The 16,747-nt window shown below is 48.3% G+C and overlaps 5 protein-coding genes across 6 annotated transcripts; all 5 read right to left on the reverse strand.

The window, feature by feature from the left end:
* Nucleotides 1-418: 418 nt before the first annotated feature.
* FOXG_12602 (uncharacterized protein) lies at nt 419-3,170 on the reverse strand (the record flags this gene model as incomplete). The annotated part of the gene is made up of 7 exons (XM_018392423.1): nt 419-603; nt 660-699; nt 880-1,235; nt 1,376-2,234; nt 2,364-2,926; nt 2,977-3,033; nt 3,161-3,170. 7 exons carry the CDS (start codon nt 3,168-3,170, stop codon nt 419-421), a joined length of 2,070 nt encoding a protein of 689 aa, XP_018252115.1.
* Nucleotides 3,171-4,685: 1,515 nt separating this feature from the next.
* Nucleotides 4,686-4,900, reverse strand: FOXG_21038 (uncharacterized protein; the record flags this gene model as incomplete). The annotated part of the gene is made up of 2 exons (XM_018401380.1): nt 4,686-4,793; nt 4,898-4,900. The coding sequence occupies 2 exons, from the start codon at nt 4,898-4,900 to the stop codon at nt 4,686-4,688; spliced, it is 111 nt and encodes a 36-aa protein (XP_018252116.1).
* Nucleotides 4,901-5,084: 184 nt separating this feature from the next.
* Nucleotides 5,085-5,549, reverse strand: FOXG_12603 (uncharacterized protein; the record flags this gene model as incomplete). Its single annotated transcript, XM_018392424.1, has 2 exons — nt 5,085-5,181; nt 5,389-5,549. The coding sequence occupies 2 exons, from the start codon at nt 5,547-5,549 to the stop codon at nt 5,085-5,087; spliced, it is 258 nt and encodes an 85-aa protein (XP_018252117.1).
* Nucleotides 5,550-5,749: 200 nt separating this feature from the next.
* Nucleotides 5,750-5,863, reverse strand: FOXG_12604 (uncharacterized protein; the record flags this gene model as incomplete). The annotated part of the gene is made up of 1 exon (XM_018392425.1): nt 5,750-5,863. The coding sequence occupies one exon, from the start codon at nt 5,861-5,863 to the stop codon at nt 5,750-5,752; it is 114 nt and encodes a 37-aa protein (XP_018252118.1).
* A 3,330-nt stretch (nt 5,864-9,193) lies between these two features.
* On the reverse strand, nt 9,194-16,118 carry FOXG_21039 (uncharacterized protein). Of its 2 annotated transcripts, XM_018401381.1 has the most exons (3): nt 15,317-16,118; nt 10,109-15,257; nt 9,194-10,039 (listed from the first exon to the last, which is right to left on the reverse strand). In XM_018401381.1, the coding sequence occupies exons 1-3, from the start codon at nt 15,772-15,774 to the stop codon at nt 9,977-9,979; spliced, it is 5,670 nt and encodes a 1,889-aa protein (XP_018252119.1). In that variant the 5' UTR covers nt 15,775-16,118; the 3' UTR covers nt 9,194-9,976. The 2 variants fall into 2 exon arrangements, with proteins under 2 accessions (XP_018252119.1, XP_018252120.1); XM_018401382.1 differs by having other exon boundaries at nt 10,109-16,118.
* Nucleotides 16,119-16,747: the final 629 nt, after the last annotated feature.

Here is a 16,747-nt window from a genome sequence, read left to right on the forward strand (position 1 = left end):
TGAAAGCCCTCTGTGACAGTTGGCGAGGTGTTACGGTTAAGGAGGCTAGTGGGCTTCATCATCAACAGTCTCTGCTCGCTGGCGTGCGTGCGGATAACACGAACACCGGACCTACTTCTATTTCTAGCATCAAATTTTACCAACTCACATCGTTGCCCAATAATAAAATTGAGTTGGCGAAAACTAAAATTTTATTGAGTACGATGACGCACGGGACTGTAGAAAGATTTGATATAGGATTGGTTGTTCGGATACTTCAAATCATAATTTCAGGAATCTAGCTGGCTTGAAGTAACTTTATTGCAGAGAATACCGTACACAAGCTACAACTAGAAAACAATCGACCAACACATCTGTTGCTGCTCTCATGCCCGCCGCTTCATTCGTCAAGCCGGAGGCTGTGAGTATCTGAAAACAATCACATGGAGAGGCCGTGATGTCCCTCGCCTGCTGCAGCTATCCCATTCTCATATGTGATCCGTTTCCAGCCTTTTGATTCCGATGGATCACGAGACCATACTGTGAGTGGAAAAAACCGTTCGTTCTTCTTCAAGGTGACGAAAGAGGGATTTCCCGAGTACTCTACCATGTTCATCTTGAAGTCTGTAGAAACACCAATTAAGTCATTATCTTAGATAAAGGGGTGGTACAAAGCTTACGTGTGTTGTGGGGAATCTTGGAAAGCATAGCTGTCAACGACTGTAGAGAAGTTACAGGTTTGTTATCGATATGTGTGATGAAAGCCATTGCAGTTACGTGATATGCATGTGCGGGCGAGCCGCGGTATGTGCAAGTAACGTAAACGTCGCTGGGCAGTTTCTCGATGGACTGCCTAACAGTGCGGTGTGGCCTCTGAACAACCAAGCCGTCAAAGCTTACAAGCTCAGTTGTTTCGAAATCATCTTCAAGAACGGTCTGAGCCTTGAAAGTGATTTGCTGACCCTTGCGTGAAATCACCACATTAAGAAATTCTTTCCCGTCCGTGGCTTCAAGGGCGGAGAGCTTAGTGACAAGATTGCCATCCAGACTAAGTAGGACATCCTCTTTTTGAAACTGATCAGGCAACTGGCCCCAAGTCCGTTCTACCTTGAACATGTAAGCGTCTGCAGGGTCGTTCTGGATCTTTTCGATCCACTCTTCAGAAACGCCTATGGCTCTAGCGTCAATAATCTTGACAGGTTGAAGCTCGACGGGAAGTCTCCTGAGGCTTAAGTTTACTCCTTGACCGAGCTTTTCTGTATTCGGGGCGATAATATGTGAGCTTATTCCAAGGTACTCCTTGATAGGGTCTGGGTCGCGATCGTCCACAATTCCATAAGTGATCTAGAGTCCTTGAACAGAACCATCCTCTGCGATAAGAAAACCAGTGTCGCACTCAGCACCGAGTCTCGTGTCCACACCAATCTTGTCGATGTTGACAGGACGAGCTCTGGGCGGGTACGGAGGTTTGCGTCAAATGGAATGACTTTAGTGACTGATGTAGAAGCATGTACAATCTCATCACTGCCGTTACATCCAACAAAGAAGATTCTCTGTCCTTCTGAGATAGCCTCTCTACTCAATCTTGCGCTCTTGACTGGGGGATGCACGAGATTCGTATCGTATTGAATGATGGCGTAGTGGTACCATGGATGATGGAACTTAACAGTTCCGGGGACTGAAAACGAGTCGGCAATCGTGACTTCAATGTCACACAATGTATTCGGTACTACAGTCCTGGATATGATGATGTAGCCGCCTGTAGTGTCGATGACGAGTCCTAAGCCTGATGTCACATTCGCTGATAGCCCGTCAAGTGCAAGTAGCGTATAACATTTGACGCGAACCAAGCTGCTGATAGTTTTCGCAACTACTTGGTCTATTATACGGGTAGAGGGCCTATGCGGTACGCGATGGCGCGCTTGCTGAACTGAAGGTGATGTATTTGCATGGACTTCAACGTCCCAATCGCCGGTCGTATCATTCCTCTTGAACATTTTCAACTTCTGGGACCAACCACGATTGATAGTCACAACAGCGGTTTCCAGGTTATACCGGCTATCGGGGTACCAGTATTTGATTGGGACTGAAGTTCCGACTGGGATCTCTTTCATAACTTGTACAAAAGCAACTAGGTTTGGTGTCCGATTGTGGTTGACACTATCAATGATCGCGAGTCTCCGGATTGGGTGGAGGAAATAACCAGGGTCGCTCACGAACACTCCGCTACAAGCGAGGCCGTATCTGTGAGCGACCTGATATGAGATATCGTGTAAGATAGTGCGATCAAAACTGAAGAAGCAACTAGGTGTGATTTCGTTGAGGTTCTGGACGGCGATGTCCTGCTCAATATCACACCCATGTCGCGCGACAAGGACACTCACTGTCTGGCCGACGTTCTCATCGAGGACAGTGTTCAGGCAAAGGAACTGATCGACGAGCTTCCCATTAATCTTGATGAGAATATCTCCAGCTTCTAGTTTGCCATCTGATGGTCCTTCTGGCAGCACCTTTTCAGCTACAATGAGACCCTTTAGGTTAGGGAAAGTTTTGCGAAACAGACTCTCCCATTTATCACTAAGTCGGAGGTGCTGACAGCCAAGGAAAGGCTTGTGCTTGAAGACAGTCTGAATGTCGCCTCTCTTTACCTCTCCGCCATTCTGGATCTGCTTCAGTACGCGCTGTGGGGCGTCCAGGGGGAGAAAGTAGTCAGTTGAAGCATTGGAGATTCCACCGGCTTGAAGGCCGATAGCAAGGCCGTCGACGTTGAAAACCGGACTTCCAGAGCTTCCGCTCGAGGCAGAAGCGTTTGCTTGGTAGTAGCATGTGTTAAAGTCGGTGTATTGTGAGTAGATAGGAGTATTTCGGTCGACACGACTGATATAGCCAGACAAGATGCTCCCACTTTCACCGCTGTCGTTACCAATGAGCTTGATCTCCGTTCCGACTGTATTAAAGTGTTATCAAACGCTATTACTGAACAGGTTGAAAGGTTACCTGTTGCAAGACCTGGAGCAAGTTCGACGGCAATGAGATCCATGTACTTGACCGATGCTGAATTAGAAGTATTGATACCAGTATCATCTATGTCTCCATGCTTGTGAATGTTCCTATGATCGTCTGCGCTCCTACCCTTTGCCTCCAATGGATGGCATGTGACGGAACCGTATTACACCCATACATCTAGACATTGGCGGCGTAGTCCACAACCGGAGCTACGATGGCTGTAAAAGGCTGTCTGGTTGTACAAGGAGCTACCCCTGTCAGTCATTTCAACTCTATCGCCTTTTGCGATGTTCTGCTTTCAGTAAAGGCGCAGGTCCATAATGACTCCAAGAACCTTGATTTGATCCCTTGGAACGACCATCTTGCCCTTAATGGTGAAGAATTCCGAGTCTATTCTGCCTGTGTATCGCGTGAAATGTATCATCGTCATCTTCTCCGCTTCAACTATTGCGCCGCTGCGTCTCTCCCAGTCGAGAGCTTTGTCAATTATCGCTTGTATCCCTCCCCGGTTGCTTTTCGCCATTGGTCCACATATCCAAGCAGTGTAGGCGTCCACGAACGCAATGGCTCCACCATTCCGGTCGATCTGGGTTTGCACCAGATCTGCATTGAAGAACAGAGGCGGCATCGCGACGAAAGAGATCCTTGCGGGAGTCCTTCTTATGGTAGCAGTCTGCTCTCAGAACTTTGACCATTGATCATAATGGTTGCAGTCCGCTCGGAGCAAAATGCATCAACCCATCGCAGGAGGCCCTTTGGAATCCTTCTTGTCTCCATACGCTGCAATGGTCTCAAGTTGAATACGCCATTGTATACTCCGCTCACTTCGAAACTGACAAGACTCACAACATGACCATTCTAAGAAGATGTGTCCTTGTAGAAATACGAGGGCTTATTCTGCTGATCGCTGCTTGGGCGAGCCAATGTGATCGGACGGGAGGAGCCCGTGAGCTTCTACAGCGTAGGGGACTCTCTCAGCCATAACGGACTCCAACACCTTGTCCAACGTGGCTAGAAGCGAGATCGGTCTGCAGGTTTTCGCGATCGTATGGTCATCTTTACCTAGCTTCTTGGGCGGTAAATGATATGGGCATGCGTCCAGTGTTTCAGTATCATGTCTCCCTCTAATGATGCTTGGAAGATGTCAAGGATATCGTGCTTCACCAACCGCCAGTCCTGCTTCCAGACGATCGCTGGTAGTTTGTCTTCTGTTGGCGCCTGCCACGACTTGCAGTCGACGCTCTGTTTCTTCTGCAGACAACTTAGGCATCAATAGTGGAGCTCTCTGTTGCTTGGATCCTTCATCGTCGACATTGTTTGGCAATGGCGGAAAGAACCTGGCTAGAAGTTCTTCGGCTTGTTCCCGATGATCTGTCGTTTTCGTTCCGTCTTCTCTCGTGACCTGTGCAGTCATCGAAAAGCTCTCTTATCTTTAGACTTCGGATATTTAGCCGCCTTCCAGATGTTGTCGTTGTCCGCTAGGAAATCCTTGCAGTGGTTCATCTTGCGTTATCGGATGGCATCGTGATGTTCCTTCGCCGCCACGGTTCCTAAACCCTCGAGGTTTCAGGGGTTCTGACCAGCACATCTTGCCGCTCGCGCCCTGTTCCTACAGTATGTGCAAGCATATCGCAGCTGGGTGAGATCGTCGGTCCGCCGCCGTTTTACGTATAAGGTGGTTTGACTCTAGGTGTCAAGGCCTAGGCGACTTCCGAAACCGTCAACGTCAATTTGTTCATCTTCTGCAGCACCCTGTTTCTCATCAGGTTATCCCTTACTCTATCCACAATCCTATTCTTGATATCCTTCTTGGGTGCATTAGTAAACAGGAGTCTTTCGTCCTGTTTCGACGCCGGAACTGAGATATCAAACACTGTCTCTATCATGGGATGATCTGATCCTTGCTACGTACCATGCAACGCACCTTTGATACGTGCGTCCGCAGGCTGCCCAAAAGACAGAAACCAAGTCCATTTTTCCCACAGTTTCCGCTTTCCCATGTATTTGCGCCTCGCTGGAGAGGGCTTCGAAGCATGAATTCGCTCATCAAGTCGATAATCCATCACGCCCTGTTTTGCCACCGATACATCGTCTCCACTCTACATCTGGCCGTGCCAGTTGAAGTTGCCGGTAACCACCCCATCCACCGCCCTTCCTGGCCTTCGCCTCACGTCAGTGATAGCCCTGCCAAGCTTTCTGTATGTGTCCTGTAGAGCTTGGGCATTTCAACAGGGTGGACCGACGCCATGAAGACCAGACGCTCTAGCAGGCGAATGACCGCCGCAGTCACATCTAAGGACTCTACTAACACCTGCTCTGCCTCCACCTCTTTGTTCGCCAAAAGGAATACTCTGTATCACCCATCTACCTTCTCTCTCAGTCGTCAGCGCCACCTTGAGTCACCCGTGATGCCCCATTGGCACCGTCAGCTGCTTTCCTTGGATCTGTCGTGCTTGGGGTTCTTGGATGGCCAACACTGCTACATCCCGAATATCCTTGTGGTTGATCAGACTCTCGTGTGCCGGTCCTTGTTTCCTCACATTCGGCTGCAACAGCCGGAACATGTTGCTCATACGATGTTGGATAGAACTTCTGATTGGTTCTGCTGTGTGACTCATGAGAGCCGCCGCATGGAACACATCTTCGGGATCATTTCCGTGCATCTGCAACGAGGGTAACCTCCTCGTGTACACTTGCCGCAGACTTGAGGTCGCTCGCACTGATACATTTCGGTTCGTGATCTGTTGGCAGTTATAGCATTGTTTTACGCGGTCGCGACGTTCAAGCACTCTTGTGGTGTCGAACTCTCCTCCAGCCACGAAAGTCCTTCGCCGATGAATTCTTTGGCTTCGGGGCGCTTCTTGAAGTATACGACCATGGAGCCGTAAACCTTGAGATCGTCTCGCCTACCGAGCTATGCTACTTTCGCTAACTCGGTATCACTCTCTCGGCCAAGAGTCTCAAAGACTTCTACTCGAACTTCGTTGATCTCGTTTGGTGTCGTATTGCGGCTGACAGTGTCCACTTTAATCGGGAGAGATCGTCTCGTAGGACGCAGGTTCCGATGTTCTTGGGCTCCTAAGCACGGCTCGGCATCGTCACATGGAGTGATCTAGTTCGGCCTGGGTTTGATTCTCCACTGTCGCTCGGATCGTCCCGGCCAAGCGCCTGGTATCGTCATGTATTCGCGAAATATCAATCGTGCAGTACAGAGTCTTAATCGTGGGGACGAGAGGAACGGTCGAGGTCGCGGTTCCGGGAGCGGCTTAGGGCATACATATCGAGGGTCGTGTCACGGCATCATATGATCGTTGGGGTTCATCCGTTGCACTCATCGCGATGGTTTTGAGCTGCTCGTGGACCGGCTGTCGTTCTTCAGTCATCTATTCCTTCATCTCGTCCATGGTGTCTTCCAGTTTTACAAGAGCCTCCGACAGTCCCTCGTTATGTCTATCTGTCTCTTCAACGCTTCCCGTGATCTTTGAGTCTCCCTGCGCGACTCCCCCGGGAAATCCAGCGACTTCTGCAGCATTGCCCTTCCATCGCTACTACTGCTGCTGCTGCCGCTACTCTTGTGGGTTTCGGTCGGTTTATGTTTTTATTGTTCGATCGGTACGTTTCATGTCGTTTTTCGGGTAGCCATTCGCATTTCTGCCACACCATCTTCTAGTTGCGCGTGGTGTCTCGACTTTGCTCGTCGATTTGCACGTATCAATGCGTAAGTTGAACCGTCGCGCTGGGGAGGTTGCCCTTCTGTATCCCGAGTCAAGCGTCTAGGATGTCGATGTATGTGAAGGACACAAAGAGACTGTAACTCTGTTGGTTAGGTACCAACCTGTCGCCTACGGAGCTTTGTAAATGAATCTGATCCTATGTTGGCGAACAATTACAATGCCTATAAGAGGCGACTCTATGGGGAGGGCACTCTAGTCACGTATGTCAAGAAGTATCGAGAATTGTATTCTTGTTCTTGGTTCCTATTTTACAAAAACTACACTAGCCACATTGTTGCCATCTAGTTATGTTTCAACCATGAGGCTCCCCAAGTTCGCATTGTGCATGCATCCAACAGAGCAAAGTCGTTGCATCAAGCCTTGTAGCCTCACAGTTACATTTCTTACCTTATAAATCACCAGCTTTATCCAGTGTGCGGTCTCTAGTGCCAATGGTATTTCCGTTGGTATTTAGTGCACAGTTACAAGTTCAACTCTTGTTGCCCTGAGATTAGCCCAATGCGTAGACCTTCTGTAATTACGAGGCTCTTCTAAGATAATGTAGTAGTGATTTCGCTTTGTGTAGTTGCAATTCACGAGCAGCAGACCCTGATGAAATCACATTCAGGCTCTGCATATCGTGACTGCCCTAGCAGCAAACGGGCTATCCTGCACGATAGGCTTCAAATTACCATGGCCCAGCAATAACATTGCCTTACGGCGCTGGATATTATAAATACTAGAGCACAAAATACAGTTATGGTTTTAGGTTTGTTCACTAGATCTTGACTTCTGCTGGGATCATTTAGTACCATCTATTCCCACTGATTGTGTTTATCTGTTGGGAAATGACCAGAACACCGCTAATAATTGACTATGCACATATCCTGTTTCTCTATTCTATTCAGGCCAAACTCTGGTTGGCGTCGTACTCACGATGTGACCTTCATATAGCTTAATATCACTAACCTGCATTCACACAAGTCTTTTCCATGGGCCTTTGGTGCAGCAAAGCTCCATGGCGCGAGCATTTCTAACGTTTGCCCGCCTAAGATAATGCAAACGACTTCTACTATCGTGTAGACAGACCTATAGTAACGATTATTACTACTTTCTTTTGGTCGTAGTGGGCAACTTGAGGAGCATTGTCACGATGCAGCCAGATGGTGCGTGAAGTCCAGTCGTTACTCCACATCCGATACGGAAGTGGCGGAGCGGCACAAGCCGGTCTTGAGGCCCCGCTTCCTGCTCCGATACTAATCGGTCTTGTGGGTCGAAGTCAAAGTGAAGCACCAGTAGTACTCCAAATTTTCGGGTCGGCGATCTTTCCTTTTCTTGGTAGCCCAATGTTCTGGGAAGTCTTTTGCTATTTTGCTAGTCTCATGACAAACTTAATCTTATCTCGTGGTGTTACCATGCGTTGAGGATGTAGTATGCGGTAAAAGGGTCGGCTCACCGTGGAGAGGAAGACGAGAAACTGGTAGTCCAGGTTCGAAAAAATGAGTCTCTGTACATCGTTGGGGAGTCGTTTCAGTAAAGATGGTTTGGTAGCTTGAAGAACTTTGGGTAGCCAGGCTGGACAACTCGATGCATACTTCTGGGGGGGGATATGAAGGGCGATCGAGCTCAGGTTTAAATGTTCTGCCAACGGTGCCAGTATGTCGCTTTTTATGATAGAACGTATGACGGAGGAAGTGAAATGTGAGTGGCAATGTGTGGCATCTCAAGTTCCCTTCTGCAGGAGTGATGCGCTCTCTTTCACTGGCGATCATCGAATGTAGTAATATGGAAAGCCTTGTCTCCTTGAGCAGAGGAAATTCACAAACATTAGAAACCCTCATGAGAAGGGCGCCGCTGGTGGGGGCTTGTTTAGTACAGGCTGTCCATCGCCGGGGCAGACGGAATGCGGGTCTGTACGGAGTAGTGAAGAAGCAAAAAACTCTGAGGCCATGGATGTACTCGAGTACAAAGGGAATGACGCAAGCTTAACAGCCACTGCGGCACGGAAGCGACGACGGATCCCCACCTATATGCAGTGGTGTACCTCGCTAAGCACGGCCCTCGTTCTTCACCAAAACCAGATAACGTTCGTTGTAGAGAGGTTTTCCTCGCCTCCAGCCCTAAAACGCAATGCAGGAACGCGTTTCACGCAAACTGCGGGAATGACAATCTCTGACGTCATCCCGATCGCTTCTCGGGTTTTGCGCCAGCAGAAAGAGCATCCAGCGACCCCTCACAACAGCTTCACAAGCTGGTGGGTTTGCGGAGTAGTATCTAATGTTGGCGCAAATCTCGCATTGCCGGTGCACATCCAACCATCTCGAATCGTGGGCCATTGAACATGTACTCGGTTTGTGATTCACGACAGGAGCAACAAGGTTTTCATGGACCTCAGGGCACCCTTGAACTAGGCAAATCATTACAATTCCCCTAGAGTAGTATGTTGTTGCCAACCGCCCTAACTTGACGACAGGAGCAATGCGAATGAGCTGGCTCTGTAGTGATGACGACTCTTTTCTTAATTTAAAGGTCCTGATTTGATACCATCGACTATATTGTCCTCCACTGCAGTTCTATTCGCTCGTACTTGTCTCACTAATATCAAACATGCCGTTAGAAACATAGTCAACTTCAACTCCGACGAGTACGGCGTTATGCTTTTTGGCCCTACGTTGCAAAGTCCAGCCAGAATGGAACACCAATCGTAGTTCAAGATATCTCGGAAACTCTTGCCTTGCATTATGAAATCAAAAGCGTTGATGGCCAACCAAGCCTCGGGCCCGTTGTGATGTGTCCATGAAATCGTAGTTTACAATGATCAGATGCATTGCGATAGGGGTGTAGAGTGATGTTACTCAAGTTGGAGCCCCATGGTCTGGGTCGCCATACTTAATGGGCTGGTCGTCGATACCATCAAAGTTTTGGCCGAGGAGGAGCCTCCCAGTACTACGGCATTCATCATACCTCAACATTAAGTTACCAGGGCAATTGTTAAAGCCACAAACTGGCACAAAACTCGATCTAGGAGAGAGAACTGCTAGAAGCAACAACCATACACTTACTGAAGTGGACATTCCGTGAAGCGGAGGCGATAGACGACTTGTATATCCAGACGTATCCCCGAATGGCAAAAGGAGGCGCCATTATGTCTTCTTCAACTTCATTGCGAAGCATGCCGCCCAATGAACGTTCCTAATATCAATATGTCATAATCCCTTCGCCTGGCCCATTTGAAAACTCGCAAAGTCCGCATAAATTGATTCCGAATAATGGTAACCTCATGAATAATGCCTCATGCTTGACACCCCTTCCATATACATTAACTGCTCCTCTGTGAAATTCTATTGAATGTTGATTAGTACCCAGCTTGCCACTCTGGCCGAAAGTCCGAACCATCAACTGACACATACCTTTTTATCATCTACCCAGCTGGCTTGTCTAGACGACTTGAAGTTGCCTACGATTATACCAGCATCTCTAGCAGCCATACCACGATTAGCTGCGGCATATTTGGATAATAGCTCCACTACTTCACCAATCCAGTTCGGTAGGGGTGCATCGTCTCGGACCGATGCGGTGACCAAAGCCCCCAATTCTAGGACTGCAGCGTGATGCTCTATGCCAGGAATGGCCTCCGCCCCATCAGCGTGGCGCTGTTGCCTCGACATTGGCTTGATTTTGAGCTTCCTCGTGCATTCACCTTTAATGTGTGTTATGATGGGATCGCGAATTCGACGAGGTAGGCGACCAATCATACTAACAAGCACAAGTCTTGCTACCTGGCGTACCTCAGGTGCCTTGTCAACCAATTTCTCAGACACAGCTCTAAGTAGAGCTGTTCTTTCATCAGCCCTCGTAAGAAAAGGGCTCATGGCGGAGACTGTACCCATGTTGGCCAAAGCGTACGCTCGTTGACGCCAGCTTGCCTTCATGCTGCTAAGCTCGATCAAAGTCTTGACGAAGGCTGAAACCTGGCCACATGGAAAGGGAATATAAGGTAATCGCATAAATAGATCCAATGGAAGTATGTGAAATTCAACATCTCCTTCAACGTCCATCATGTGCGACAGCTCTTCCATAATCGGCGTAGCAAGGAAGGGCACAAGCTGCGTACACATGTGGGACCTGAGCGTGCAATCAAGCCACGTCAATACAGTTCGGGAGCCCGATTTGTACGATTCGGAATCTTGGCTAATACGCCATTCTTTCAGCTGATCGAATACTTGTTTCATGGTTGCTTTGAACTGTTGCGTCGGCTTATAAGGCAAGATGCCAGTGTCTGAAGTATTCTTGTTGATCTCTAAAAGCTTGCTCACGCTTTCGAATGACTCGTGATATTGGGTCCTGTGTATTTCAGACAGAAGTCTGCCTATCTCCTGGCAGACTGTTGGGTGAGGATTATTCATATGTTTGAGAAGGTTATCGAGGATCTGTTGTCGGGGTTCAAAATGCCAGCCAAAGTTGTTGAAAAGTAATTCAAGTAACTTGATCGTGGACTGGTCAGTGAAAATAGAGTTATGTTTCTTGCCTAGCCGCAATGTCTTGAGACTGTCCACGATACGATAGCAACGCCGAGGATCCCTGTCGACGGTAATCACATCTAGGCAGCCCAGCCAGCTTTCCAAATTCCCAGGGCTCAAGTTGTTCGTAACAACTTTTAGTATGAAGGGCGCAGCGTACTCATAAATTCGATCTTGGGTCGATAAAGGCTGATCATGGCAGCTTTTAACCAAAGCACCAACGATCTTTGACGCTACCCGGTGTCGGTCATTATCATTGCCATCTCCAAAAACCATTTGCGTCAATTCTTTCACATCCTCCAGACTGATTCCCGTCTTGCCTTCATGCATAAGATAGAATACATGTACCAAGAGATCTAGGCAGTCTGAACGGCATGAATTCGGCTCCTCTTGCTCGAGATGATTGAAAAGATCAGAAAGCCACTTGTGGTCCAAGCGCTGCCCTATGTCGTCGAGAAGTGATGTCGCCTCTTCATCGTAGGAGTTGAACGAGAGAGGCTCGGCTTTGTACGAGGTGAACTTCTTGCCCCAAACGAGCCAGCCGGGGTAACCAGCATCTACCATATAGAGTGGAGTCTCCGATTTCTTGAATGCCTCGAGAAAGTCATCGGTGAAATTTCCGTCGCCCTTTCGGACCAGGACTTCGGAGCGGTTCTTGTCATTCACATGCTGGCCGAAAAGATAGTTATGGTATCTGTAACCACATAAGGCTTGCTCGCGCATTTTGAAAAGCACGACAGTGAAGGCCTGGAGGTAATGGACTCGAAGATATGGAACAGGGTTATTCGTACCCCTGATCACAAGATGAACGAACTCTCGAGGTGGCGTTGTGGAAAACCGAAGGCACAAATTGGTGGCAAAGACTAAGCATAGGTGAGCAGTCGTCTGATTCGCGCTTTTGGACCGTCGTGTCAGTTCTAAGCCCAAGCTGGCCTGGGACTCTTCTACCTCCTTCTGACGTTGTTGGCTTAACTTGCGTCGACTTCGAATGGCGAATGAGACATCTTCGGGGGGTTTGATTTCTTCCACGACTTCATCATCCGCCAGCGTTGGATGCTCGAGGAGCTTTCCAAATTCAGCTAGGTTCTCGGAAGCCAATTCAACAAGCATTTGAATCTTAGGTTTATCAATACCTGCAGCATCAATATACAATCTTATGGCTTCAGAAGCCAAGCCCCAGTTCAACATGACTGTTCTCGCGAAAAGATTGGGCCGACGAGCGAAGGCACATAGGCCTGCTTCGATTCTGCTCTCAACGCCATCCTCAAGCGCTTGTTTGAAATGCCGAAGGAAGGCAGATGCCGCTTTTTCTTTGCCTCCAATAAAGTGGGCTGCCATTTTGTTTAGAGTTAATTGAGCAGCAACTTGTACATCTCCATAAAGAGAGAAAATACAATTGGCGAGATGGTTCACCAGTTGTTTATCTAGCTCAGTCATGCGTCTTGCAGCAGTGTTATTGTTGCGTCGGTCAAGCTGATATACTTCCATGCGCTTGACAAGAAGTGGCCGGGGGTACGGTTTCCTTAGACCCGGAATGAAGAAGTCATAAGTGTCATTTTCGTAGATGCCGTGATGATATTGAAAAAGAGGCGTGGTCCTGGTAATACCAACATCCACGGCCCAAGCGACGGTAGCATAGCAGAGTGTTACATGAGATGTTGGATCGGTGTTTTGAGACTCGCTGAGGAATTTGTGACACTTGAGAATAAGAGAGCCGATATCCTCACGGCACTGATGCAGCTTTCTGTAGTCAGGATCGCCCAGCCTCAGTGCATAACCGTCTGCGTATCCGAGTGGCACAAGCAACTCTGCGTCCTCATAGAATTCAATTGATGGGAATTCATCAGCTTGAGGTCCGACCACCTGTTTAAGGTCAATCAAGGAAGCCACGCTTGAAATAATCCACTGAGAGTGATTAATCAAGCGTGGAAACTCGTGATATCGGCTGGCTCTTTGGGAGTTGCTAATATACCGGCCCATTTTCTCCTTGAGAAAGTTTGTTTGAGACACAACAAGTTCAACGGCAAATGATATTTCGGCTGAGGAGGGTTGATGCCATCGTATGGTTAAATCAGCTGGTTCAGTGGTCTTTCCCCAATCATCAGCATCTAGGCCACGCATCATGGTTTGGGGCTCGTATAAAGTGTGATCAAGTGAGTAGGTGCTGGTTAGATTCTGGAGCAAGTCTGCAACATAGCGTGATGCTAAAAGACTACAGGGTCCTTGACACGTGTCTTGTAGGTGATTGATAAGATCGAGTTGTTCATTCTTGTATTGCAATACTTCGCAGCCAATGAAATCCACAGCACTATTCAGCAGTTTGATGTACCGAGCCAGGGCCTGGTCTCTAGGTAGGCAATTTGTTTCGTTACCATTACCAGAGGCGGCGCCGTTCAGAGTAATCTCACTTCTGATATTACTGATGAGCGTTGGAACGAAAACCTTGAGCGCCTTCTCAGGGTTGACCTTGCAAAGCGCGTTCAGGATGGATGCCATTTCGTCCCTTGCTTCGAGAATACCACGATTGGTGGTAAATTCCACTACCTTTTCGAGGGCCGTATCGAATAGTTCTGGTGAAAGCGATGCGAACAGGGTCGATAGTGCAGGCTGCAAAACACTCCTGACAACGTTCTCATGGGTGCTTTCCCGGATATGACCAGCGGTTGGTAGATTGTCCAAGAGCATGAACACTCCATCCATCAACTTCGAAATTATCTGCTTGAATGCGAAAGTCGAGGATCTCAAAATTTTGGCCTCAACCTGGTCGCTCATTTCGTTGTAGTTCAAACTCATGTTGGAGCCTTCATGTTCCATGCGATTTCTTTGATCCTGGACCCATTCTGTCGCTAGCATATTGTCATGTATGCAGTTGCCCGCTTCCGCCAAAGTTACCATAGGAATGCTATAAGCAAAATTTCTGATGAAGCAAAGCGTGTGGTGTGCTACAATTGGATCATTGGCATCAATACCTCTGATAGCAAGATCCAGGAGCGTAGTCATGTGACATCGATATCCTTTGAGTTTGCACATGATAGGAACTAACATCCTTAATGCTTTCAAAGTCGGTATGATAGTAGATATCTCATGGATACGCTGGAAACTGGCATAAAATCGTTGCAAGGCGCTCGGCAACACCAGGTCGGGATCCAGATAAGCGAGCATTTGCAAAGCTATGCAGTGGTCGTCGCATACGCCTTCATCACTGGAGTATAGGCCCCTAAAAGTCACTCCCTTCAGTAACGACACGAAGCGTCTTTCCAACTCGTCATCGATCTTGCGACTCTGAGGTGTTCTTAGCTCACCACTCTTTTCGCGATTGCAGCGCGAGACGAACTCAGTGGTAAGACAACGAATGAGCCGGCCCTCCCTTTGCGTCAAAGGGCTTAGTTGTTGGACATGATTCAGTAGCCCTTCCAAGCTCGTCAAAATAGAACAATCATCTCCATCACATGCAGGAGCCACTGAATGGACAATTAGACGAGCTATAAAATGAGAATCATCCAGGCTATTGGATCGAGGTGTGTCTCCGAACAGCCCCTGAATAGCTGTGAAAATTATGTTGGACTGATTTTCTGTGAAAATGCCGTGGCGACCAAAATTGGTATCCAAGGAACACAGATGATCGCTACTGAAACGCGAAAACAGTTTGATGAAGAGAAAATCCGAGTCCACGGATTTCCCCATGAGGGCCCACAAATGGAAGAATGTGGGAAACATTGAGTCTGTTCTTGATGCATGCATGTCAACTGGCGCAGGTCTCGTCGGAAACAGGGCGGTCAGGACATCAACAACAACCAGGGCGTTTGGCACCGTATCTGCTTTGAAGAACGGCAGAATTTCCTCAAGTATCGCATAACGCTGTGCAGGGTCGAAATAAAGGCGGGCATGGGCACATATTCTTTCGATACAAGTAGTTGAGATAAAATTCCCTGTTGGGAAAGACGCCTGATCGTCATAGAAGTTACGGGCTTTCATCTGCTGCCACAAAGGTTTCCAGTCCAGGAGAAGGTCTTTCTCTGGCTCGAGATAGTGAGATTCCCTATTGGATAGCGGTCAGTCTCTGGGAATCCAATATGTGCTGATTGAGAGGGAACGTACTTTGTCAGAGTCTTGAACATCTCACAGAAGCTATTTGAGCACGTATGGTTTAACCCAGGCTTGAGCGAAAGCCAATAGTAGAGCTTAACAAGCTTTGCGCGCTTGTTCCTGCTCATCTCATGCTTGAGTTGGAGCCAACTACTGAGCTGTTTGGTCAATTGGAGAGCGCCAGGACGAAAGTCGTGTCCCTTGATTGAGGTATATAGTTCATTGATGATTCTCTGCAACCACACGTCGGCCTGAGACTCTGACTCGGTCTCATAGGGCAGTAGCGAATGATAATCAAGCGTTCGGTCTTTATACCTCTTCTCGCTGATTCCATGTCTAGGGGCAGTGGCCTCCGCGATGGACTCATTTCGGCCCTCGTTTACCATCAAGCCCGACTCTGAGGTAGACGATGCAAGTTTGGAAGACTCTGAGGTACGAGAATCATTGTTTTGGTACATGTTTGAAAGCATGTATAACGAACGTCAAGGATAAACGATATTGTAGAGTATTAGTAAAATAGTGTCATGGAATGTGATATTTGGAGTGTATAGGAAAACCCAACCAATATTTCATCGGATGCGGCAACTTTATATGCCTGATCCTTCACGAGTTGATCAAGTGATGTGGAGAAATGGTGACGATGAGGCCCGACTGGCCGCACTACTGGCCTGAATAGCATCATTCAAACTGCCTCGCGAATGATTTTGGAAAGGGTACTGAGAAAGGGTAGTCCGAAAGCCGACTCATGTAATTATGCAATGGACTGGAACCCCAAGACCGGCTACCCAAACAATCCTAGTATTTATGCCTTGGAGGGGGTATGTTATACACTTGCATTGGTGTCAAAAAGCTCATCAACACATGGGCCTGTACCCGGAATGTGTTCCAGCCGCCGGTTGCAGGGGCGCTGAGCAGGGCGCTGAAGAGTGATGCGGGTGAGACGGATGAACCATGTTTCACACGGCATCCCTAGTAATGGGCTAGTTTGTGGTTGGAAACCGCCAAGACCTACCCAATCCCTGCCGTTTACTCTTTGCGCTACTTCAAGGGGCGGCACTGGCTTATCAGGTTGTATGCCACACGGAACGGGTTCGTTCAAGTTGTTCACATTGCCAAATAGCGGTGTGCTCACCCCGCAGCGATGCCTGGAGATGTTGCCCTTACGTGTTCACTGTGTCGGCACTGATGTGCAACACTCAGAGCTATTCGGCTTGTACGTTCTAATATTACCTGTACATATTGAAGTCTGTGGATAGTATGACACGCATGTTGTTCTACGCGATGGCTGAGCGTGTACCATACACGGTAACCGCATCCGTTAAGCGGGCCGCTGTCTCATCCTTCAGGCACGCAGGGCTCCAGCGGCACAGACCGTAGTCGCACCAAGCGCCCATGCATCAAACGAGCTAAACTTTATACTGAATTGACGGGTGGCACCATTGA

The sequence above is a fragment of the Fusarium oxysporum genome, chromosome 3, assembly GCF_000149955.1.
Source record: "Fusarium oxysporum f. sp. lycopersici 4287 chromosome 3, whole genome shotgun sequence".
Lineage (NCBI taxonomy): Eukaryota > Fungi > Ascomycota > Sordariomycetes > Hypocreales > Nectriaceae > Fusarium > Fusarium oxysporum.